We start from the raw sequence: 25,737 nt of genomic DNA on the forward strand, positions 1-25,737 counted from the left end.
CAGCGGCTGTCAACACGGTAGAGCCGGGAAGAGCCTAGAGCTGCGGCTGGCTGAGACCCCTCCGAGCGACGGCCCGCAATGCTCTTCCGGTCACACGCGGCGATGCGAAGTGCAGGGCGTGCCACCTGACCTATACCTGGTCAGGAAGGTGATGGGGATGCCTCGCTTAGTTCCTGCATGGCATACACGTAAACATTAAATAAGAGCCTCGATCGGCTCTCAGGTTATCCTGTGAATCGGCTCAAAGAGCCGATCCACCCATGATCCGTACGGGGTGCACGAATACTTGGTGATCCTGCTTGATCAAGATAAAGCTAATGAGATCTACGACGATTTAGGGTTTTCACCGCATAATCGGATCATCCTACTCCAGAGTTGGGCCTCGCGGCCACGCACGGTGCTCGTAAGCCGATCCTAAACAAGGCCACACAACCAACGTGACGTTGATCATCGGAACATCCTGTTTAGGACTTGCGAACGCCACCCTACGTGCCGCTGGATCCTCCCCCTTCGTAAGGCCTAACTATTGCGGATATTAAACTAATCCTTGCGGAGCAAGGAGCAATCGTAACGGATCAGATCTACTAGATGAAGAACAAGCGAGGTGCCGCCCCCACGCCCGAGATAGGCGTGAGGGCGGCTAGACATGCGAGGGTTGCACTACGTAAGCATGTTTATACGAAGAGCTATGCTAACCCTAACACATCTATGATAACTACGTTGCCCACCATCAAAGACGCTTCGATACGGGCAACGCATGAACAACGTGGAGCTTGTGCTGCCTAGATCGCAAGATGCGATCTAGGCAGCATGTCGCTACCGATTGAAACCCTCGAGACGAAGGAGTTGGCGATGCGCCGAGATTGGTTTGTTTTGGGGTGAACGTTGTGTTGTTGTTTATTCCATAAACCCTAGATACATATTTATAGTCCGGCGGACTTTCTAATTCGGACGTGCACCTAACCGTGCACGAGTAAAACTCTAACTTTTAATCTAAAGATACGATCCACTAAATTACAGATACAATGGGCAATTCAGCCCAACTTCGTGTATAAGGCCAATTCTTGTTTTTCCTTCCATGTATATCTTCAAGTCTTTCTCAATCGTGGCCCACCTCCGACTCGGTCAAATTCTGGTGATAACACATGCCCCCCTGGTTTTGGAATTGGTAATTCCAAAATCACTCTGTTTTCCTTCGTCGGGTCATGTCGTGGCAGAACCGTCGCAGTATCCTTCATCATGATGCCCTGCCTCCTCAACTTCTCCGCGTGACCTGGCAGTTTTTTTTTTTTTTCTTCTTAGGCACCACTTCCTCGGAAACTGCTGTGGCATTGAATTTCCACTATATCTCCTTTTATTTAACCGCTACGCACAGTTCTCCTCCGTATCTCCATCGCACTAGCACTCCAAAAGCCCTCCTGCCACCATGTCTTCTTCCTCCTCTGCTCCATCGAGTCCTTCCAGCCAGTCCTCCGCATCCCGTGAGCCGACGCCGGAGTACAATCCGGCGAGAGGTCCATGCGGCGAACATCCGCCGCGCCATTGCGGCCGGGGAGGAGTCAGACCACGACTTCTCCATCCGGTCCGAGGGACGACCAGTCCTCGACGGACGTGGAGAGCGACCTCCGCTTCCTCGCCGTTGGGGCAACGGAGGAGGAGAGCGACGACGACAGCTTCTCCTGCGACTTCACCTCTTCCGGGGAGGAGGAGGAGCAGGAAGAGGAGGAGGAGGACGACGACGAGAGCTCCTCCGACGAGCCGCCGGCCAAGCGGTTCTGCCCTTGGCCGGGCAATCTTAGCGACTTCGACAGCGACGAGGACGACGCTGACGGAGAGGATGAAGACAACGAGGACCCGGTCGGCGGCAATTGGAGCGACGACGAGCCCGCCGGGAGCAGCGCCGACAGCGGCGACGACGGCGACGACGAGGGCAGTGATGGCCCGTAGATAGGACCTCTAGAATAGGGCCAGTAGTAGTAGATGGGGTAATGTATCCCCTAGTACTTCCTTTTGAGAGCAATCAGCTCTTTATGTAAGAAATCTAATCAATGAAGAACTTTCCCCAATTTGATCTTGCCGATTTCCTTTGAGTTTAATTTAGCCGATTCCTCCTTCTACTGACCTTGCCGATTCGTCCCCTTTGCCAATGCGTAATGAGCCGATAGCACCGCATCGGACCTTCGAAATTCGCCCTTTCCTTCTTCAACTGATGATTTCTTAATTCTGGCGGATAATGCAGAATCTTCAGGAAAACCTTGGAATTCTTCCGACCAAAACCAATGGTCCTTTTCAATACTCATCACCTGTGAAGGAGGCTGCAATGAAAAATCAGCCGATGGCATCCCTATCGGCTCTTACAGAGTATCCACTAGGCCTGTTGCCCCCCGAGTCTTACTCGCGCCTACTGCCCCCCCGAGCCTTACTCGGGGCGAGAATGTCAAAGAGAATGCGCCACAGCCGATCCTCTTCCTTCCTCCAATCAGCCGATAATCTTCCGTCTCAGCTGAACTAGCCCCAAAGATTGGAAATCCTTGACAACGGGGTTCAGGAACCCGGATCGGCTCGAAGTAGCTGAAGAAGTTTCCATTGTTTTACTCACTCGAGGCAACAGAAGGTACCACCGTTGGCCTGGATCTGGTGGAGACTCGATAAACATTGCATAATTCCACTAAAGTCGATGGTTGCACATCGGCTGCCCTTCAATTCTAAAGTCGATGCCCTTGCATCGGCTGTAAATTTTTGTTTTTTTTTTTTTTACTGGCCGATTCTCTCCTATCAGCCCCCAGTATTCATTGCACACATGTACCCCTGCATCTGTTCCAGTATTTAGGTGCCCCCCGAGCCGAATCTGTTAAAGAATGGCAGATATCGGCTCTCGTAATTCGCACGTCGGCTCCCGATAGGGTCAAAGGTGAACACAAGCAGAACATGTGGTGAGGATAATTTTGGCCGATTGCTGGGATCGGCCTCCATAATGATTGGAGCGCTGGCTGAAGGTTCCGTAATGTCCCTTCATAGACCTTTGGGGCCGATCACAAGGATCAGCCTCGCCAAGTTACACGTCGCTCTGCTTCGACTACATGGTCAGGCCGGTGGATAAAACCAGCTTAACCCTTCCCTTTGCCACATCGATGCGTTCGCAGTCGTCTAAGTTGATGCCTGAGAGGGGTTCTTGGCCTGCCGCTTCCCATGCGTTCATGCCGGCCGTTGAAACTTCAAGCGAATCATCGGCCCGGACGACCTCTACCTCATCTCCATCCCATTGTATTATGCATTGGTGCATCGTGGAGGGAATACGGCGGTTGGCGTGGATCCAATCTCTTCCCAACGACACGAGCATAACCGCTCGTGCTATCGACGATGAAGAACGTTGTAGGGATAGTTTTCCTTCCTACGGTCAAATCCACGTTCAGAACTCCCTGTGCCTCAGACGCTTGGCCGTTGAAATCGCTCAATGTTACATTAGTCTTGATTAAATCCGAGCTAGAGCGTCCCAGCCGACGTAACATAGAATACGGCATGATGTTAACTGCCGCTCCGGTGTCTACCGAGCATCTTGTTCACGGGCCTCCCGTCGATATATCCTCGCAAATATAGGGCCTTCGGATGCCCGTAGCTCTTATCTTGTGGCTTCTCAAAGATAACCGGCCGTGGGCCGCGATCAAGTTGTGCCACGGATGTCTCATCTAACCCTGGAGCACCGAACTGCGAAGGGAGGATGAACACCATGTTCGTGCCGGCCGATGTTTCATCATCGGCTCTCCTTTGTTTGGGGCGCCACTCCATTCTCCGTGGACGACCCTCTTCATTCGGGGCTCGCTGAACCTTTGCGGCCAGATCGGGCCGTGCCTTCCTTAGCGTGTGCAAGTATAACCTTTCGGCTTCCTCCGGGCCGCGCAACCGCCGAACCCTGCGTTTACGTGAACGGCTGAGTCCGTCAGGGCACCACCTTGGACGGTGGTACCTGTCTTCTTCTTCTTCTAGCCCCTCGTCTTCGGAATCTTCAAGATCTGCCGAACGAGGTGACTCAGCGCGTTTGCTCGGTGGTGGGAGAGGCCCTAAGCGCTCAAACACAGACACGTTGGCTGCCTCCTTCTTCTTCTTGTTGCATTCTGGGCAATTGCCGATTGTGGGCAATCGGCTCATTCCTGAATCCCAGCAGTGTCTGAAGAAAGGGCAGTCCCAGTGTCTGGTGTTGTCATCTTGCTCCCTTGGCCTGTCCGTGGCACGGCGCTCGTGCTCCTCCTCATCGCGATCCTGCCGACGATGTCTTCTGGCTTCTCTAGCCAGACGATCTCCTTCATCATCATAGTTGGACCGTCGGCGTTGGTCATACTGACTCACATATTTGTTGAGGAGGTGATCAGAGAGAGGTCGTCGATATCTTATGTTCTTCACTTCTCCCTCTGTGACGTAGCGCTTGCCATCATGATGGAGCCGATCGCGTGGAGCGGCCTCTTCGTGTCCTTGCTATGAGAGCAGCTGCCCTCATCTCCATCTTTGCCAGAGTGGTTCCCAGGCCCTACCATGTTGATGCTGAGCGTGGGACCTGGCTGGCAGCCCTCGGGGTAGATGACTTCTACCATGTTAACGGCGGGGAAGGGCTGGGTGTCTACCTTCATGGCGTACTTGGTTGAAAATTAAACGCCCCTTCTCTATCGCCGCTTGGATGTGCCGACGCCACACCCTGCGGTCGTTGGTGGCATGGGAAAGCGAGTTGTGGAATTTGCGGTACGGCTTTCCGTTTAGCTCTTGCGCCGTAGGGAACTTGAGACCTTCGGGAATCGTCAAGCTGTTTCTCCTTAAGCGGGAGGTCGAAGATTTGTTCAGTCTTGGTCACGTCAAAATCAAATCCCCTGGGCGGCCCCGGTGGCTTTACCCATTTGCGGGATACGGGGGTTCCTCCCGAGTCCACTCAGCCACTGCTACTTCTTGGTCTCCCGCGGGCACTCCACCTACCTCCGTATCGACCATGACTCATCGCACGCTTGAACTTGTCTTGGTACAGTGTCCGGGTGGCGCTCGTTCATATGCCGATAGTTTCGAACCATGTGCGCCGGCGAGGGATAATCCGCTTGGGAGGCCATGTCCTTGAGCTGTGTTGTAAGGCCGGCCACTGCCAATTCGATCGCTTCCTTTTCGGTTATACGAACCGAATAACATCGGTTCCTAAGATTCCTGAAGCGCTGGATGTACTCGTCACCGTTTCTCCGCGCCTCGACGTAGTTGTGCTAGATCGGCAATGCTAGACTCGGAAGCTTCGAATGGTATTGCGTATGGAACTGTTCTTCCAATTGCTTCCAAGGCTGGATGGAGTTTGTCGGCAAAGAGGTATACCATCCAAAAGCCGATCCTGTGAGGGACTGTGAAAAGAGCCTCACGCGTAGCTGATCCGACACTGAAGCCGGTCCTAGTTGCGCCAAATATCGGCCGATGTGCTCGATGGAGCTGGAGCCATCCGATCCACCGAATTTGGAGAAGTCGGGGAGCCGATATTTAGGTGGCGGCGGGATCATCTCGTACTCGTCGGGGTACGGCTTGGAATAGCCGATTGCCCTTCTTTTCGGCACCATGCCGAACCGGTCTCTCAATATGGTACCGATCCGATCCGCCGTGTCTGGCTGCAGGAGATGCATTCCGAAGATTCGCCGGGGTGGCGTACTTAGCCAGCCATGTTTGCTTTTCCAGCTACGAGCCAAGCTGCAGGAGCCGGGCTCGGGAGTTTCGTCGGGGTGGCGTACTTAGTTAGCCACGTCTGCTTCTCAAGCTCTGTCGCTGACGTTCCTCCTGTTTGCGCCGGAGTCCCTGACGTTGTGGCCTGGTTTGAGAGTGGCCAGTTGCCACAATCTGGCACATACGTGCACGCGTATCCTTGAGGGATCTCCTTGGGCGCCTCGGCCAAGAACCGGTAGTCACTAGGGTCACCACCGATCTTGTAGACGACGAATGCCGGTGTAGCCGGCACTTCAGCTGGTGCTGCCAACGCATATGGCAGCGGTGGACGGGACTGGAGTGGCAACTCTCCTTGGTGCGTCCCGAGAGCTGGTCCCGACGGCGAGTGCGGTGGCTCATGATCTCTCGGATCACGCGCAGAGCGAGACGCTCCAACACGTTGACCAAGTTTTCGAGTGGCGGTGTAGCGAGTGAGCCACCAAGTAGTTGATCTCCTCGCCGTAGGGCCCCGGTGCGTTCCTCCGACGGGGCGGAGAGATCTATCCCATCGAGTGCACCTTGTGGTGAGAACCCCTTCCATCCGATGCCATGGGTACGGGTTCTCCGAAAAGAGCCGATGAGGTCGGCTTCGAGGGTGGCCTTGATCTCGTCATGTTTCTTCTTGAGCTCGGCGAGGCAGCTCCTCGTAGGTGACTGGCGTGCCGTCCGCCGCCATCTCAGATGTAGATGGCGATGTGGTTGATGTAGATGATGGTCCCACCGGGCGTGCCAGAATGTGTTGATCGCCAAAACCCACCGGCGGGCAGCGGCCTGTCAACACGGTAGAGCCGGGAAGAGCCTAGAGCTGCGGCTGGCTGAGACCCCTCCGAGCGACGGCCCGCAATGCTCTTCTGGTCACACGCGGCGATGCGAAGTGCAAGGGCGTGCCACCTGACCTATACCGGTCGGGAAGGTGATGGGGATGCCTCGCTTAGTTCCTGCATGGCATACACGTAAACATTAAATAAGAGCCTCGATCGGCTCTCAGGTTATCCTGTGAATCGGCTCAAAGAGCCGATCCACCCATGATCCGTACGGGGTGCACGAATACTTGGTGATCCTGCTTGATCAAAATAAAGCTAATGAGATCTACGACGATTTAAGGTTTTCACCGCATAATCGGATCATCCTACTCCAGGTTGGGCCTCGCGGCCACGCACGGTGCTCGTAAGCCGATCCTAAACAAGGCCACACAACCAACGTGACGTTGATCATCGGAACATCCTGTTTAGGACTTGCGAACGCCACCCTACGTGCCGCTGGATCCTCCCCCCCTTCGTAAGGCCTAACTATTGCGGATATTAAACTAATCCTTGCGGAGCAAGGAGCAATCGTAACGGATCAGATCTACTAGATGAAGAACAAGCAGGGTGCCGCCCCCACGCCTGAGATAGGCGTGAGGGCGGCTAGACATGCGAGGGTTGCACTACGTAAGCATGTTTATACGAAGAGCTATGCTAACCCTAACACATCTATGATAACTACGTTGCCCGCCATCAAAGACGCTTCGAGTACGGGCAACGCATGAACAACGTGGAGCTTGTGCTGCCTAGATCGCAAGATGCGATCTAGGCAGCATGTCGCTACCCGATTGAAACCCTCGAGACGAAGGAGTTGGCGATGCGCCGAGATTGGTTTGTTTTGGGGTGAACGTTGTGTTGTTGTTTATTCCATAAACCCTAGATACATATTTATAGTCCGGCGGACTTTCTAATTCGGACGTGCACCTAACCGTGCACGAGTAAAACTCTAACTTTTAATCTAAAGATACGATCCACTAAATTACAGATACAATGGGCAATTCAGCCCAACTTCGTGTATAAGGCCAATTCTTGTTTTTCCTTCCATGTATATCTTCAAGTCTTTCTCAATCGTGGCCCACCTCCGACTCGGTCAAATTCTGGTGATAACACTATCATAAAGAGTTGATGTCATGTTTGTAGTTTTTTATCTATTCCGTCTTTGACATTTTTTTAATGTTAGTTATGAGAGAGAATCAACGTTCCTAGTTACCTCGTTCTACCATAGGCGCAGGAGGGGCATTTGATACTTACCAGTAAGTTTGTAACGAAACATTGCAACACGCTCTTACAGAACTTTGCAATCTCAAGGGCCACCCCACTAGAAAATCTGCAACCCTTAACAACGCTCACCTCCGGCAGAAACTGCATTAACGCCAAATCTTGTATTTTTAAATCCACCCATGCCGATTTGTCCAAACAAATACTCAAAAGATAGCACTGAATATATAAACAACAGGTCTCCAGGATAATAGGCCATTCTATTGTTTGGTTCATTTATTTTGCTTTTGGGGTCAACTTTGTAAGGCTAGGTAATAATTCCATAAACGAAATCAGGGATATTTCATCTAGTTCATCAGGAAAGAAAGGAAATAAAATGAGGCTCCTGAAACTGAAGAACCCAAATAAGGCTGGAACGCCCCCTAATGAAATGCAGATACAGTGGAGATTGGAGAGTGCCCAGTGGAATGTATACATGAAGATGCAAAATAAGCCTGAGTCTGATGCTGTAATGAAGATGCAAAATCAGCTGATGCTGTAATGTGGTGCCTGTGCGGCTCCACAAACTGGTTCACCTGAAGCCTATCAATCACTCTTTAGTCACGTTAATAACCGACTCGCCTGTGCTATCAACCTTGGAGCAATCATATCCAACTTGAGCACAGATGCTGAAGTGTGGAGTGTCAGTACTAAATAGTCCAACTCCTTGCTTAGTTCTCCACTATTGTCAGGAACCACACCCAACTGAACCAGAGTGAGGTCAGAGTTCAAAGTTCATCCGAGTTTGTATCACGAAGAAACCTACTTTTATCAATATCACTGGTCCCTCTCACATTCCATATCATTCCAGCCACTGGCTATCATTTAACTTTCTTCTTACACAAACTATTCCGGTATCCTTGAATGTTTCTTCTTTAACCCAGAGACTAACTGAAAAAATAAAGCAGTCTAGCACTAAATCAGGAGAAGCATTATCATTATCAGATCTAGCATTGATTTATAGTACATCATCGCACAGTAATTTAACCTACATTACTGATTGCAACTTGCACTTTTCTAAGGTGTCTGAGACTTAAGAAAATCTCAGTCGACCGAGACATAGGCACACCCTTTCTACTTCCATGTTCCATGAACAGCGTCGCAGTAGTACTAGTGCATAGTAATCCATACGCATATTACAGCAATCATGGCAGGGTTTCACATATTTACTGATCACAAACTGCAATGCAATACCGTAGAATAGCTGTAACTACCAGCAAACTTGACAGTTGACACGATCACAAGCATCTTATGTCATGTAGGCAATCCAGAGTCCAGACTCCAGCTTACTAGCAAGAACCAATTCCTTGTGGGTATGGATGGCAGTCACGGTAGAGACCACGGCATCGACACCGCACTTGTTGTTGGCATGTGGACCCCTGCAGATCTTGTAGAGCGCACTCTCGCCCCACTTCCTGCCCTCCGAGTTCTTTTCTTCCTAATGAGATGCAGATGCAGTGGAGATTGGAGACGCCCCCTAATGAAATGAAGATGCAGTGGAGACTGGAGACTGGAGAGTATCCAGTGGAATGCATGAAAGCAGAAGCAAAATAAGCCAGTCTGATGCTGTAATGAAGATGCAAAATCAGTTGAGTCTGATGCTGTAATGTGGTGGCTGTGCAGCTCCATGAATTGGTTCACTTGAACAATTGGTTCTTCACTTGAAGCCTATCAATCACTCGGTGGTCAGCAGCATTTGGATGCTGAGCCTGAATGCTGAATCCTATCCAACTTAGAGCCTGAATGCTGAATCCTATCCAACTTAGAGCCTGAATGCTGAATCCTATCCAACTTAGAGCCTGAATGCTGAATCCTATCCAACTTGAGCACAAATGCTGAAGTGGGGAGTCTCAGTAGCATTTGGACAAGATCACAAAAGCCCAGCCAAATTGACTGAGCAACCCCCGTCCTTCGGATCAAGGGGCACTACACTACTACTAGAGCAGCAAAACAAAATGCGAGCTAATCCCATTCGGTTCTAGCGGATCTTACTGCTCGGCAAGTCCGCCGCCGCCGCCGCCGCCGCCGCCGCCTGCGCTCCACCTGTGCAGGCCGTCGCTGAGGGTGGCGCGCGCGAGCTGCTGCTGGACGCTCTTCCAGCCGCCCGTCTTCCTCCGCATCGCCCTCCGGCTCCTGGCCCTCCTCGCCGTCGCCTTGGCCTTCGCCACCAGAGACCGGTACTGGCGCACCCTCCAGGCAAGGATCCGTCGCTTCGCCGGCCTCTGGGACACGCCAGGCGCGTCGCCGCCGCGCCTCGCGTCCCGCTTCCTTTTGGCACCACCGCCGCCCAGCTGGTCGGAGTCGATGTCCATGTCGGCGGCGGTGCTGCTGCTGGTGCTCAGCTCGGCGTGGTCCATGGCCGTCCCGCCTCCGCCGGCTGCCAGCCTCTCGAGCTCCGCCATCGCCCGGCTGAGCACGCCCACGTCGGCGCCTGGGCTGGCCCCGGCGAGGGCGAGCAGGCGCTTGGCGGAGCCGGCGACGGCCGACAGCGCGGCGGGGTGGAGTAGCGCGCCGGATAGGGCGTGTGCCTCCTCGGGGAGAATGGCGTGGGGGTCGCCCGCGCCGTCCTCCTTGGCGGACGGCGCGGGCTGCCCGACGATGAGCCTCACGGTGAGGCTGAGCGACGCCGCCCCGGCCGCGCCGGTCGCCATTGGGAACCCTTGATTCGCACCTGCTTGGGTAGCTTCCTGGGGAAGCAAAAACTGCGAGCTGCTCTAGTATCTCTCGTCTCCGCGTGCTTGCTGATACTATTTGTATTTTAATCGAGCTAATCGCACGCCAGGGCGATTTGATACTGTATTATGTACTGTATAGTGTACGAGTGCGTGTGTGAGCTACTGTATAGTGTACGTCGTACAGACACACACGCACGCCACTCTCCCCACGTCCAGCAGTAGAGGCTAGTTTGAGAGATCGTGGCATCACACGATGACCGATCAGTTGACGACAAGCATATACACCGCCAGCTCCCACCAGTTTATCAAAGTCCGTTGGAAGTTCAGAAGAAGCAGAATTCGGACAAGGCTACAGTGAGTAAAGAACAAGAAGAGAAGAGTGATGGTGGTGGTGCTCAAGATTATGAATGATACATTCATCTTCATGCTGCTCAAGCTTGTGCTGGTGCTCCGCTGGTTCTTTTGTGCCGAAACTTAGTGTTGCATTTGCCGCCTGGTTCTTTCTTAATGCTGTGTACAAGCAAGTGGTCACTCCAACTCAGCGGATCCTCCAGCTTCTATGTTCAATTGCATTCTCAACAAGGAGCAAAACAACGTTTTTACTCAGCGGATCTTTCCTCTCCAGCTTGCATTGTTGTGTTCATCAATTGGGATGAACAGCTACAGGCTTTGAATGCAAACCTGTTTTTTTTTTATTTGAGATGATTTTTACCTTCCTGTCACACAATTAGCCTCGAACAAAATGCAAAGAAAGCACATGTACAGATTGCCTACTACTTTATTTATTTGTGGGCATATGCTCATGTCCTTGCAAAATGCACACTCAAGACACTAGCTAAGCAAAATGACCTGCGTCGAATCTGTTGGGAGGAAATGGAAACTCTAGATTACTCTACTGTTACATATGCTCCGGTTAAGGGAAAGGTGTACCAGGCGGCGGCTTCTCTGAACCTCAGCACGAGCAAATGGTCCATCGCATTCTGAGAGGCATAAAGGAAATCCGATGGTTTCCTCTATCAGTTAGATGCACTCTGTATTTGCAAATGGCACTGCACCAGCACCGCCCTATGAGCCTGAATCTGCAGAGTTTGGTTGCCTGTCACCACCAGAAGAGTTATCTTGGCTCTCGTCATCCATAGGGTTGCTACTGGAAGCAGACAAGGAGGCAGCAGTATCCTCCGAGGATGAATTGAGGTTCGGCCTCTTCCTCGTGTTCTTGTCACTTGAAGCTTTCGTTTCATGATGGGAGCGTTTCCAACCCTTTCGTTTGCCCCTAGGCAGACCTTGTTGCGACTCAGAGCTACCCTCTTCTCCTGGGTATCTTTCAGACATGTTTCTCGCCTTCTCTGTTTCCATTGCATCAGCCGACAAAGATTCGCTCTCCACCTTACGGCGCTTATTTGGATTCGCCTGAAACAAAATAACAAGCCGAAACAAATCTTCATCCATCAAATGATGCAAAATATCTGAAATAGAATCAGTTGAATGGCATCTTCTTCAACAAAAGTTGAATAAAATCTTCAACCATCAAACTATATGTAATCGTTTTGATATTACATGGCTAATGCAGGAACCAAATAGTATTACATGGCTAAACGAGATTTATGCATGGTCTTGTTTAGAAACAAATACTATTATATTTTGTATTTCAACAGCAGACAGCTAAAGTACTAAGGAGTAAGAAACAAAGATTACTTCTGATTTATTTTCCAGTTACCAGCAAACATGTAGATTGTATTCAATACTTCCCCTTATAGAACTCATTTACAGGGCAACATAGAATTGCCCTTTAAAACTAGACAAATTTATCCCTAAAAACTAAATATAAAACAAGTTTTAGCAGGTGTAATCCTTATTTCAACAAAAGTTATGATAGTCACCAAGTAAAAGCAAAAGAAAACTAATTTTAAAATCTGTAGGAGTAATTTAAAGTTAAAAAATGTAAAGTGTGGCGCTGCATTCATGTCATATTTGTGTGTTTTCTCTTATTATCCTGCACTTCTAGAATTCTAGAAACCAAAGTGGTCGTCCTGTTTGTTCTTTGTTCTGTGTCCATGTCGTGGGGACATGCCTATAGCATCACACCCATCCTCAAGTTACACCAGCCACACCAAGGGCGCAGGACCAGGTGTGCAGGCAGCAGCGTCGGAGATAGAGATCTATCCCTCATAGATTATCTTGTTAGTTCGTTAGCCCGTTAAACTTAGTAGATATCTCTTTCTCCTAATAATCTTGTTAACTTGCTATCCTCTAGAGTTGAGTTGCAATCTCCCTATATAAGTCAGTTATAAAACACCTAGCACTTCGTGAAAAAGAAACAAGCAAGAAGGTATCTCCTATCTCATTTAGCTCTCTTCTCTCATCCCTACTCTGCCTCCGCCAACTCCAGCAATCAGAACCTTACCATGTGAAACGGCTGGCTGTTCTCTGGTCGGTTTCCACCCACTGCTTGTGGTGGTCCTTAACTTCGGTTTGTAACATTGTCATATTAAAATAAAAATGAAGGACTTTGAGGACTGTGAGGATATAAACAACATTTTTACAGTGTGCTATACAAAATAGTGATATGAAGTACTGGAGCATGCCAGTAATTTTCAAGATACATAGCAATCATTGGGTGTCTAGCATTGCAAAATGAAAGCAAAAAAATTTGGTCCATCTTACATGTGACATTTTGAAACATGAACTAAAAAGAAGAAAAAATGCCAAGTGACTCAACAATCTCAATCCCATGAGAGAAGAGACACAAACGTATGCAGGTGCACACATACGCATGAAGAAAAGGAAAGTTGGAAGTTGTTACTCCATACTTGTTAAGGATGATAAAATCAGGTAGTGTTTCTTTTTTGCGGGGAGGGGAGGTAGTGTTAGCAAAGCATTACTCATACAATGAAAAACAAATGCAATCTGGATACTTTTGAAGACAAGATCTCACCTTTGGAGCCTGGCAAACAAGGTGAGCCCACTCGCTCTTTGTCCTGAGACATTCATCAACAGCATGTAAAAAGCTGGAATATGCATAATCCTCTCCTTTGGGTTTAACGAAATCCCTCCAACGCTGCGAAGTAATGTGAAATCAGTGTGAAGAAAATGAAGAAATAAGTCGACTTTACAACATTCACCTTTGAAATCCGTTCACTTCTAAACCTGAAGTACGAAATCTGTTCACTTTACAACTCTGGTACCACCTCGGGTGGTTTCATGCTGACTCGGATGCCATGTGGTGGACAACTTGGACAGCGTATCCACATCAACAGGCTGCCACACCAACTAACTACATAAATAACTTGTTCTTCTTGCTATTAAGACCGGTAGCTTAGAGAAGAACAAGTTTTTGTGTAATTTGCAGATATGGCTGTCCGCTGACATGGATAAGTAGTCTGGGTTGCCTGCAACATGGCATGGCATCTGATTCAGCACAAAACCACCTGAGATGGGGCAAGGTCGTAATGCAAATGGATTTCATAGTTCGGGGTTACAAATAAGCAGTGTAGGAAATAGGACTCGAAGGTTGTAATGTGAACTTTCGCAAGAGGTGAAGGTTGTAAAGTGGACATTTTTTATATAATGAATACCTATGCACAAACTGCTTATGTAAATAACATACCTCACCGATAGCATCACATAGTTCTCCGTATGTTATATTTCTGTTCCTGCTGATGATTTCATCAATGAATCCTGTCGATAGAATCTATGTCACGTTACAGATGTCTAGAAGAGAAAAAGCAAATGAACTGAGCTACATACCAGGTAAACTGCGTGGAAGACCACTATCCACCAGATCGTCCTTTGCTATCCCAGTGGTAGCTTCGTCTGAACACGTACCATGATTTTGCTCTTCCAATGCTACATTGTCAGCTAATTTGCATGAGTCCTTCACAGAAGGAGTATGCTCGGTGCTATAATCTCTATGCCTCCGTTCGACAAGAGACACCTTTCCTGACCTCTTGCTGTCATCATTATCCCTCAATGCAATATCATCTTTGTGTCTCTTCTTTAACACCTACGCTAACAGACAACATCAGAATTTTTAACATAAATGGAAAAAAATTAAAAAAAAACATACATTTACGACGTTCAGTACAGGTGAACTCACCGGTGTTTGATCCTTTCCTCCATGTGCTGAAGACCGCTTTGAGAATACACTGGCTCCAGTTTGATGTAGCATCTGCATGCTACCTGTTTGATGGCCACGTGGCACCCTTGGTACTCTGGGGGAGCTGTTTAATTGTTGATGTAATAACAACGCAAGCTGCAAAAAGTAAGTTGCAAGAAGTGAGAAATCCTTAAGTTGTTCATCAACAGAAATATTTGATAATGGAAACTTCATTATGTTCACACCTGTTCATCGCTCAATGAAGCTGTCCCATCAGAGGCTCGCAACTCAGTTGATGTTGAATTAGTAGACCCATCTTGTGTAACATGAACAAAGCGGTGGTGTACCTTATCTTTTTTCTGGGGTAAGTTAGAAGGCATTGCCTTATTACGAGAATGTGATGGTGTCACTTCACCATGGAATGATCTTGCTGGGGTGCCTCCTGTCATAGGTGTCTTGTGTGTCTGCTCCTTTGATAACGGTACTCTATGTTTGGCTGAAGGTACAGATGATCTGATTGTTTGAGATGATTTTGATGCAGAAGAAAGAGAGCCTTTCGGTTGAACTTTCTCAGAGGGCCTACTAAATTCCTTGGAACTCTCTGCAGAATGCTTTGCAGACTCATGTTTGATATCAGCAGGAGCAACCAACCTTGTGTCTTCCTTTTTCATTAAACGGCCAGTCTTCCCTACTGATGATGGCTCTGCTGATACTGAAGAGGGCGATATCTGGGAATAGGTAGGACCAGAAGACACTGTACAAACTTTCTGAGCACCTGGAACTGAGTTTTGTTCAGGTACTGTGTGCATCTGATTTTTTGTCTCGGAACTTGGAAGGTCAGAGCCTGAATCAGAGTGTGACCTGGCTGAATTTCTTTGAGCGGTTAAAGAACCTGTATTGACCCCTTGACCTTGTGTATCACTCCTATGCTCATCTTTAATGGACTGGGTAGCCTTTGTTCTCTCATGATCCTGAAAATTAACCTTGCTCTTAATATTCTTTGATTTTGACTGAGTCGGCAAAGCTAGTACACCAACAGAAACCTGCAGATTTGAAGAAGCTTGATTTGATTGCTTCTGAAGACACGGCCCGTCATGCACTTTCACAGAACCAGCATGGATTCGCATATCTCCATCCATTTCCGCAACTGTGTAACGTTACAAGCATTAACTACAGTGTTTCAAAGGCATTTGCATAGTTGGCAAAGATAGTAGCTCAGGAGCTTTGATTACCTGCATCAATTATGCCGGATTGTAAGCCCACATTTTGACTTCCTTCAATTTGTTTCCTACACGAGTTAACCTGCATATTCGCAGTGTTTTCTAGATGTCAAGAAATAAACCTACTTGATAAAATAGACTAAAGGTCAAGTGAAACAATCTTCAGAAACTCAGAGAAGTCACTGATTTAATAGCATATAGATGCTAAAATTCCATAAGATAGAAAAAAAAACTTAGTTTGCCATGAAACTGTAAATCTGTAGCCGCTTGTAACGTAATGAAAAACATACAGGTATAAACGACAACTGTACAAGCTAAATATCTGCATATGGGGGTAATCTGCCCACTATCAATACCTTGTTAGGCATTCACTTACTGCCGGTAGACAATTTCAACAGACACCTAGGATGCCTCTGCAGGGCACAAAAATGTGTAAGTGAATGTTAGCCCTGGGGAGATGTCCTAGGTTAGCAAGACTGCACGAGTAAATGATCTCCGAACTACCCTTTTGTCCAAGGACGCTACCGCACTCAAAATATTTTTCCCAAGTTTTCCGACTACAGCAGTACCATTCCTGCCACTCTAATCATCAGCAACAATGACGACCACCATGATGGCAAACAAGATAGCGAACAAGATAAAGCGGCAACTATTTGACGGCAACAGAGGTGGCTATATCATTCCAGCAGCAACACAGAATCAACAGCGAGGCAGAACTGATAGGCGGTAGCCTGGAGCCCTAGACTCTGCAGTGTCACCTAGTTTGCCGTTTTCTTCCACCTGTCCAGCTCTGAAGCATTGCCTTTGACCCCCTACGACCGCAAACCAATTTTTACAGCACAGCAAACAATCCAAAATGACTTGAGCGCTGCACTTATTCAATCAAAGATATATTCTAGCACAGAACCAAACAGTCTGCACACTATCACAAAGACACAACTAACTCAAAGCTAAGAAAAATAATACCGACAAAAACACATCAATAATAATTGTGACAGAAAAAGGGAAGGCCAACCGAGTTGGGAAAAATTGGAGGTAACTCTACCAGATATTTTGGATCTGCCAACCAAATTGCATAATTTTGCTTATGCCACCCAATAGACCGATTTAGCCATCAATATTTTTCCCTCTTATATGATATCCTCTTACTCACGCAGCACCACTAACTCATGTTGGGTCTGTTTGATCACCTGCTGAGGCTCAGCCTTAATGGCAGAGCAGCCTCCTAATGCTAGCACCGCCCCGTGACAGGACTACCTTTTGGACAAGCATCAGTGCATCGCCACCAGCTCAATCCTGCTAGAGAAGACACGCACTAGAAGATTCCGTAATTTGCATAATTCTTTTATCGTGCCAGATGAAGTTTTGTTTGATTTTGGTAAAACTATAGTAATTTCATTAAGTGTTTCTAGGTTATCGCAATAGTAGTGGGATAATTTTGGGTAAAATTAGAGTTAATCTCATGAAATGTTTTTAGGTGGCCGCAATTCAGCAGCCTAACACCTGCTTGACAATTAGCTGCCGAATTGATAAAAATGCCCTCACATCCTTGCATAAGGTTATATCAACCCGGTAAATCTCTCACATCCATTATCCTAACAAATGGTTTTAAAGGCAGTAGGCGCCTAAAGCGGGCAGAAACCTAAGGCACTGAGGGGCGCTCCATTACCTAAGCGTCCTAAGGCGGACCCCTTAAAAACATGGACCCTAACCCTTCAAGTCATTCCGTCGAGCATTCTGGACAACAGCTATGCTCAATGTGAGTAATTCACAGTAAAACCATACATCCTCACAAGCTTTGATCTGTTACTTGTTCTTCATGTGGCTTAGAACAGGAGATTGTCCAGTCTAAGATTTCAGAGCATGCGTGGTCATCCTAACACAAAAGAAGGTTACATATATTTACACTACTCCATTTTAATTTTTTGGAAGCCTGGCATTAGCTGTCAACTCTAACATGGCAAGGTACTACTACGATGACCACCCATCAGAGCAAACTTGTTATTAACTTAATTATATGTTCATATCCAAGCGTACAGTGTCATGACCAATAGCAGATATCACATGTCACAGACGAGATGCATTTGCAACTCCAATTATAACTTTGGAAGAGTTTGATTGGTAGAATTTGGTCAGGGAGATTCAATGTTGTCATGTAAGCACCTAAAACCTAATTAGCTTAATGCTTAATAATATTGGTAGAATAATGACCTATTGTGAAACAACGGAAGTACTATGGGAAGCTAGGACATGAGAATAATATACTAGGCGAACATCAGCGCTGTTCGGAATGAAGATGGATTGCCAAAGGACAAACTAAGGTGCTACATGCGAATGTGCTGTGCATGCAAACAAGAAAATCATTTTAAGGTAGGTAATTCTAAAGTAAAATTGGAATAAGTTGATCAGGACAACTGAAGTAATCAAATTTACAATAGGCCTAGTCCGAGCTAGCAGCACAACCCGACTTGTATGACCACATAGAACTCTCTAGATGTGCGCTCTTGAAGTAGCAAACAACCTACTGATTAGTCAAAGTGCATATCCCAGCAGTATATAAAGTAGAAAACAGCACTGACATACTTTTGCAATCTACCAACACAAAATGAAGACAATAGATCCAGTATTGTGCAGTTTACATATGAGATACTAACCTCTGCCTTGACAAACCGTGAGTGCACTTCTTGTTCTGCCACAGTTGATGTAGTTCTAACTCCAGAAGAGATCTCCAGTCTCATGGACTCCTCGGGTTCTTCCATTATCAGCATCCTTGGATTTCCCTCGGAACTCTTCTTCTCCCCGCTCGGTTCCAAGGATTCCTTTGCCTTCCTACTGGCTTCAGCAACTTCTTGAGAATCAGAATTGGCCATGCTTGTGTCGGCAAACTGATCCTTATGCATAACATCAGGCATGTTAAGATCCCCTTTCGGATGATCCCGTGTATCAGCATGTCCAGTGATCTTGGATGCTCCTAAAATGAACAAACTAACAATCCATAATCGAAACGTAGGCGCCATCACGGAACAATTAACTCTTCTCTGTGCGTGCGGCAATTGAATAAGAATTGTAACCAAACTACTCACCTTTCGTCTTAGCATCAGTCCGAGGAGGAACTTCCTTTGTACCGCCAGCGCCGCCTGCGTGCGGACTGCCTTCGGCCTTCTTGGTTAGGGTTTGAGCGTTATTATTTGCAAGGGAGAGGGTGAATCTGGTTGCCGGCGCCGTCTCCTTCCGCTTCTCTCTGGCGAGCGCGAAAAGGGTGTCGGCGCCGTCCTTGTCTTCGGCCCAGGAGGGGAACTCGCAGTAGCGGAAGCCGAATTTCTTGGGGACGTAGCCGGCGCAGCGCCAGAGCGCGGCGGAGAAGGCGGGGGAGGACGGGGATCCGCGGAAGAGGGCGGCGTCGGTCCCTCCGTGGACGTGGACGCGGGCGGGGAGCGGCACCTCGGCCCACCGGCGGTAGAGCGGCGGCGGGCGGTGGGTGGGCAGCTCGGCGAGCAGCTCGGCGACCTCGGTCTCGTCGGCGGACCGCTTGCGCCTGCAGTTGTGGCAGGAGAAGGAGGCGTGCACGCCGCGGAGGTAGCGCGCGCACCGCGTGTGCACCCACACGTTGCAGTCGTCGCAGCTCACCATCTCCTCGCCGTCGTCGAAGGTGACGCCGCACGAGCAGTCCACCGTCCAGGAGCCGTCCACCCAGTCGTCGGCGGGCGTGGGGGCGGGCGCGGCCGCGGCCGGGGCTGCGGAGGCGTGGGATCCCGGGGGCTCCGGGCGGTGTAATCGGCCACCCTTCATCGGCGGCGAGCGGCGTAAAAACCCTAGCTTTAATTCGCCGGATTTCTGTGTTGTTTGGGCGGAAGGGGAAGGATGCGGGCGGAGGGAATGCTCAGACGGAACAGAATAGGGAAACAAAAGTCCAATTTGCCCTCAGGGAAGGGGCTCGTTTTTGCTTTCTTTTTGCCGGAAGCGAAGAGATCTGGGCAGGGCCGGCCCATAGGGTGGGGCAGAGGGGCCTCGCCCTGGGCCCTCAGTACCTATTCGGCCCCGACGAAAGATTTATTTGCATAGTATAATTTATATTTTTATTTTTACTACTAGAAAATACATAGATGTCTTAAGCTACCGCTTACCGTACCTCTACTCTGACTCCTCTTACCAAAATAAATATTTTAACGTTTACTCTCTAGGTCGTACGGTTTAGAAATGTTTTTGGAAAATATAGAAGGACGAAGCTGCACCTTACTATGCCTCTACTCCGACTCTTTTTAACAGAAATAATATTTTAATATTTTCAAATAATTTTCCCGATGGTGGCCTTCCCAAATGTGTAGGACAACACCGACACTCATAATTTTATGTGATTAATTCTATAGATACATATGTATATACACATATATTGGTAGAAATTGGAATCATGGAATATATATAGTTAACTCGATTAATATAAATAAATAGTTTCAAATGTTTTGACCGAGATTCTGAAGACCATGGATCTTTCAAATGTAGATATTCTTTAGTTTTCTATTGCATTAACCTAATATTTCTTTTGCGGAATATTAATATGTTTTTAAGTATTTTGTGTGTGACTAAAGTTGCAAGCTTAATGGAGATTGTTAAGGGTCCCAAAACACCAATCATGCTTAAATTTTGAGTACCATTTAAAATTTACTAGAAATTGATGTATCTAAGGATATTTCTAGAGCATGACCCCCTACCCTAAGAAATCTTCATCGTTGTGAAGAAGGGGCCCATGGTGTTGTGTCGCCCTAGACCCCCTGAAATCTATGGACCGGACCTAGGCAGCATAAGCTTAGGACATGTACAATGTTATATCGTTTCTTTGAGGTAAACATAGTTTATATGAGGTAAGCAAGTCGTCTCATTACAAATCTTTTCAGTTTCTTTTGGTGCCCTGTCAAGGAAAAAGAGTGCGTTCAAAAACTTGCTACCAAAATCACAAAATTATTACATCATTAAGGAGGAATTGGAGAAGAGAGCTAGGTGTTCATCGACCCAAGTACAAGATGTTCTAGACAGAAAACTATCCCTAGCAATATCATGGGCCACTTTGTTCATCTGCCTCCTATAATGCATAAAATCAACTACACCAATACTTCCTCCACGTGTCATTATTTTAGCATAAATGGTCCTTGAGTCATTCCAAATCCTTTCTTCACCCGCACAAAGTTGGATCACCTCCAAAGAGTCTGACTCCGCTTCAACATAAGTATAACCAAGGTCTCGTGCCAGCTTTAGACCGTGCAACATGGCAAGGGCTTTCGCCATGCTAGCAGAAGGAACATGCGGTATGAATATTGACCCCGTCGCAAGGAAGACACTGTTGACGCGTAAAGCACATGCCCGTTGGGAACCCCAAGTGGAAGGTGTGATGCGTACAGCAGCAAGTTTCCCTCAGTAAGAAACCAAGGTTTATCGAACCAGTAGGAGTCAAGGAGCATGTGAAGGTTGTTGGTGACGGAGTGTAGTGCGGCGCAACACCAGGGATTCCGGCGCCAACGTGGAACCTGCACAACACAATCAAAATACTTTGCCCAACTTAACAGTGAGGTTGTCAATCTCACCGGCTTGCTGTAGCAAAGGATTAGATGTATAGTGTGGAAGATGATGTTTGCAAAGAACAGTAAGAACAAGTATTGCAGTAGATTGTATTCAGATGTAAAGAATTGGACCGGGGTCCACAGTTCACTAGAGGTATCTCTCCGATAAGAAATAGCATGTTGGGTGAACAAATTACAGTTGGCAATTGACAAATAGAGAGGGCATAACAATGCACATACATATCATGATGAGTAGTGTGAAATTCAATTGGGCATTACGACAAAGTACATAGACCGCTATCCAGCATGCATCTATGCCTAAAAAGTCCACCTTCGAGTTAGCATCCGCACCCCTTCCAGTATTAAGTTGCAAACAACAGACAATTGCATTAAGTATGGTACGTAATGTAATCAACACGTACAAATATCCTTAGACAAAGCATTGATGTTTTATCCCTAGTGGCAACAGCACATCCACAACCTTAGAACTTTCTGTCACTGTCCCAGATTTAATTGAGGCATGAACCCACTATCGAGCATAAATACTCCCTCTTGGAGTTACAAGTATCAACTTGGCCAGAGCCTCTACTAGCAACGGAGAGCATGCAAGATCATAAACAACACATATATGATAGATTGATAATCAACATAACATAGTATTCCATATTCATCGGATCCCAACAAACACAACATGTAGCATTACAAATAGATGATCTTGATCATGATAGGCAGCTCACAAGATCTGACATGATAGCACAATGAGGAGAAGACAACCGTCTAGCTACTGCTATGGACCCATAGTCCAGGGGTGAACTACTCACACATCGATCCGGAGGCGATCATGGCGATGAAGAGTCCTCCGGGAGATGATTTGCCTCTCCGGCAGGGTGCCGGAGGCGATCTCCTGAATCCCCCGAGATGGGATTGGCGGCGGCGGCGTCTCTGGAAGGTTTTCCGTATCGTGGCTCTCGGTACTGTGGTTTTCCCGACGAAGACTTTTTATAGGCGGAAGGGCAGGTCAGGGGCGTCATGAGGGGCCCCCACGCTAGGGCGGCGCGGCCCCAGCCCTGGCTGCTGCGGAGGCGTGGGATCCCGGGGGCTCCGGGCGGTGTAATCGGCCACCCTTCATCGGCGGCGAGCCGGCGTAAAAACCCTAGCTTTAATTCGCCGGATTTCTCTGTTGTTTGGGCGGAAGGGGAAGGATGCGGGCGGAGGGAATGCTCAGACGGAACAGAATAGGGAAACAAAAGTCCAATTTGCCCTCAAGGAAGGGGCTCGTTTTCTCTTTTTTTGGGAGAATTTTACTTTTTACCCTTCTTTACTTTGCACTTCTATCTTTTACCCTCTTTTACATTGTAATTTATTTTTTGCCTGGCGGTACTTTGCCACTTGATCATTTGCCCCAGACATCACAGGCCCACGTGGAAAGACAAGTATACCCTTCGGGATGCAAAAATCGTGAGTTCGGATGGCAATCGTATCCGTGTTGTTGGCTCGCACGAACTTTGAAGCAGGGTGGGAAGAAGCCCGCTAGGCACGGTCGATTTATCCGTTATCGATGGGGCAGGCGCTGGCGGGTGCAAAAGGAGAGAAGTCGGGCGTGCAGGAAAACGTGTGGGCACAGAGGGAGATGGCGAGAGGGGGAATTGGTTGGTCGGTATGGCGCGAAAAGTAGCCTCACCGCCTCCCATAGTGGGTCACCTCAGTTGGAGAAGATTTAGATCTGCAGCACCTTCAGCTCGTATCGGTGACGGTGCTTGATGAAAGCGGTTGGGGAACCCCAAGAGTAAGGTGTGATGAGCACAGTGGCAAGTTTTCCCTCAGTAAGAAACCAAGGTTTAATCGACCAGTAGGATAAAGGCGTGACTTCTGAAGGTGTTGCTAGCTGACTAGTGGCAGGGCGCACTACCGGCGTCAGCAACAATGTAGAACAAGCACACAACATAACCAAAATACTTTGCCCCAACTTACAGTGAGGTTGTCAATCTCACAGGTTTGCTAAACACAAAGGATTAGACGTATCGGGTGGAAGGAGATGTTTGCAGTAATTAAAGAGAATAGTGCTTGCGGAAAGTAAACAGAACATGATTGCAGTGGTTGAATTTATCAGTGTAAAGGAAAGGCCTGGGGTCCACAGTTCACTAGAGGTGTCTCTTCATAAAGATAAACAACATGTTGGGTGAACAAATTACAGCTGCTCAATTGACAAAATACCGACCATACATGACAAGATGATTACTATGAGATTCAGTTGGGCATTGCCACATAATACATAGATCGTAATCCAACTGCGTCTATGACTAATAATCCACCTTCCGGTTATCATCCGAACCCCTTTCAGTATTAAGTTGCAGACAACATATTATCGCATTAAGCAATGTGTGTAAAGTAAACAAGAGAATTATCCTTGGATAAAACATTATTGTTTTCTCCCTAGTAGCAATAGCACATCTACAATCTTAGAAGTTATTGTCACTCTTCCAGAAAACTAGAGACATGAACCTACTATCGAGCATAAATACCACATCTTGGAGTCACAAGTATCTACTTGGCCAGAGTATCTACTAGCAACGGAGAGCATGCAAGATCACAAATAACATATGGAAAAAAAATCGATCTCAACATAGTATTCAATATTCATCGGATCCTAGCAAACACAATATGTAGCATTACATAAGGTTGATCTTGATCATGTAGGGCGGCTCACAAGATCTAAACATGAGGCACAAATTGGAGAAGACAACCATCTAACTACTGCTATGGACCCATAGTCCAGGGATGAACTACTCACGCATCACTTCGGAGGCGTGCATAGCGATGTAGAGGCCTCACGTGATGATCTCCCCCTCCGGCAGGGTGCCGGGAAGAGCTTCAGAACCCTCCCGAGCTAGGGTCTACGATGGCGGACTCGACGGAACTTTTCGTGGATGGAGGCTCGGGTGTCCAGAGTTTTCCCAAGATTGTGATTAAATAGGCGGAGGGGCGATATCAGTGGAGGCCAGGGGGCACACCACCCCTAGGCGCAGGCCAGGGCTAGTCCGCGCCTAGGGCTGCCATGGCCGCCCTGCTGCCTCTCTTCGACTCCCCTCCGGACTCTATCTTCGCTACGGTAAAATATTGTCTTTGGCTTTTGTTTCGTCCAATTTCAAGAATATTTCTTGTACAACTTTTCTGAAATACAAAACAGCAGAAAACATGGAACTGGCATTGTGGAATCTTGTTAATGGGTTAGTGACGGGAAATGTAAAAAAGTGCAACGAAGCATGAGCAAAACATATATAAATTGGTGTAAAACAAGCATGGAGCATCAAAAATTATAAATATGTTTGAGACGTATCAACTGGCAGATCTATCTCACCGACTCCATCACCCTACTGTCTTGCGTCACTGGGCGCGGGGTTCACAGATTTGCGGCAGCGGCGACCTCGCTTCGTGTCGAGCACCATATTTTCTCCATCGTCTCCGTCAATGGCACCATGGCACCGGCTTTAAGCAAGGTTGTAAGCACCTCTAACCCTATACCGACTGAAACAATTAGAACTTAAGTCTATTTTGCCGTTACTTAGCTGAATTTGTCGTTCTCTTTATGCAGCACCGAATAAATTAGGACGAGCGGTGGAAGATTTTCATTTACGTGTTGATGGCTCCCGAGTGCAGAAGATCAATTGTAGTATTTTCAATAAGAAAAGTTGTCGAACCCACGAGGAGATGAAGGTATTGGTTAGCATGTTTGACAAGTAATAATAAAATGGATGCAATAGTTTTGGTGTTTTGGATGTGTAGTTTGCAATAAAATAAAATACTAAAAATAAATAGCAATATGTAAATGCTATCAATGAGACAAAGCCCAATTATTTATGCATCAAACGAACAAGCTCAAGTGTGTGTGAACTTATATGTGACAAGTGTTTTTGATGGCGGCATAGATTTACTAGCATTTAGATTTCTACACAGTGAATATCTTGTAAAGTTTTATTCCCTTAGAGACGGAACCTAAAGTAGGTGTAACCATAGATATGAGCAAGTACACCACTTATGATGGGTCCTAGTGCCATTTTCATGAGCAAGTATATGAATCCTTAAGACATAAATATTCACCATAGCAATTAGTTCATGGGTTCCCGACATAAACCCCTCTAGTACAACTCAAAGTATTGGAAAACGGTTTATGTCATTCTGTCCCTTCCAACCCTCATCATTACATTAAAGTGTTGCCATATGAGTCCATATAGGTGAAGTAATATGTAGTCTACGTTCGCACAAAACCATCATAAAACAAGATAAAAACTTGACTAAAGACTCATTGCGCACCATATAGAATCATAGCCAGATCATCTGCCTTCAGGAACATGAAGAACTACTCACAAGTTGTTATCACCAGAATTTGACCAAGTCAGAGGTGGGCCGCGATCAAGATGGACT

At 47.5% G+C, this 25,737-nt stretch overlaps 1 protein-coding gene across 1 annotated transcript; it reads right to left on the reverse strand.

The window, feature by feature from the left end:
* Nucleotides 1-11,205: 11,205 nt before the first annotated feature.
* On the reverse strand, nucleotides 11,206-19,552 carry LOC124695544. Its single transcript, XM_047228377.1, has 10 exons — nucleotides 18,847-19,552; nucleotides 18,418-18,734; nucleotides 15,776-15,845; nucleotides 15,587-15,690; nucleotides 14,789-15,514; nucleotides 14,544-14,699; nucleotides 14,195-14,450; nucleotides 14,055-14,125; nucleotides 13,383-13,505; nucleotides 11,206-11,857 (listed from the first exon to the last, which is right to left on the reverse strand). The coding sequence occupies exons 1-10, from the start codon at nucleotides 19,550-19,552 to the stop codon at nucleotides 11,513-11,515; spliced, it is 2,874 nt and encodes a 957-aa protein (XP_047084333.1). The 3' UTR covers nucleotides 11,206-11,512.
* Nucleotides 19,553-25,737: the final 6,185 nt, after the last annotated feature.

Source organism: Lolium rigidum, chromosome 3 (genome assembly GCF_022539505.1).
Source record: "Lolium rigidum isolate FL_2022 chromosome 3, APGP_CSIRO_Lrig_0.1, whole genome shotgun sequence".
Classification (NCBI taxonomy): Eukaryota; Viridiplantae; Streptophyta; class Magnoliopsida; order Poales; family Poaceae; genus Lolium; species Lolium rigidum.

Bases quoted from the DNA above. Each gene is read 5' to 3' on its own strand.
- LOC124695544 (XM_047228377.1), bottom strand. From the start codon at position 19,552: ATGAAGGGTGGCCGATTACACCGCCCGGAGCCCCCGGGATCCCACGCC. The intron at 14,451-14,543 runs GTGAGTTCACCT...CTGTTAGCGTAG, and splicing joins GAGGAAAGGATCAAACACCG to GTGTTAAAGAAGAGACACAA. The intron at 11,858-13,382 runs GTGAGATCTTGT...ATTTTGTTTCAG, and splicing joins TTGTTTGCCAGGCTCCAAAG to GCGAATCCAAATAAGCGCCG.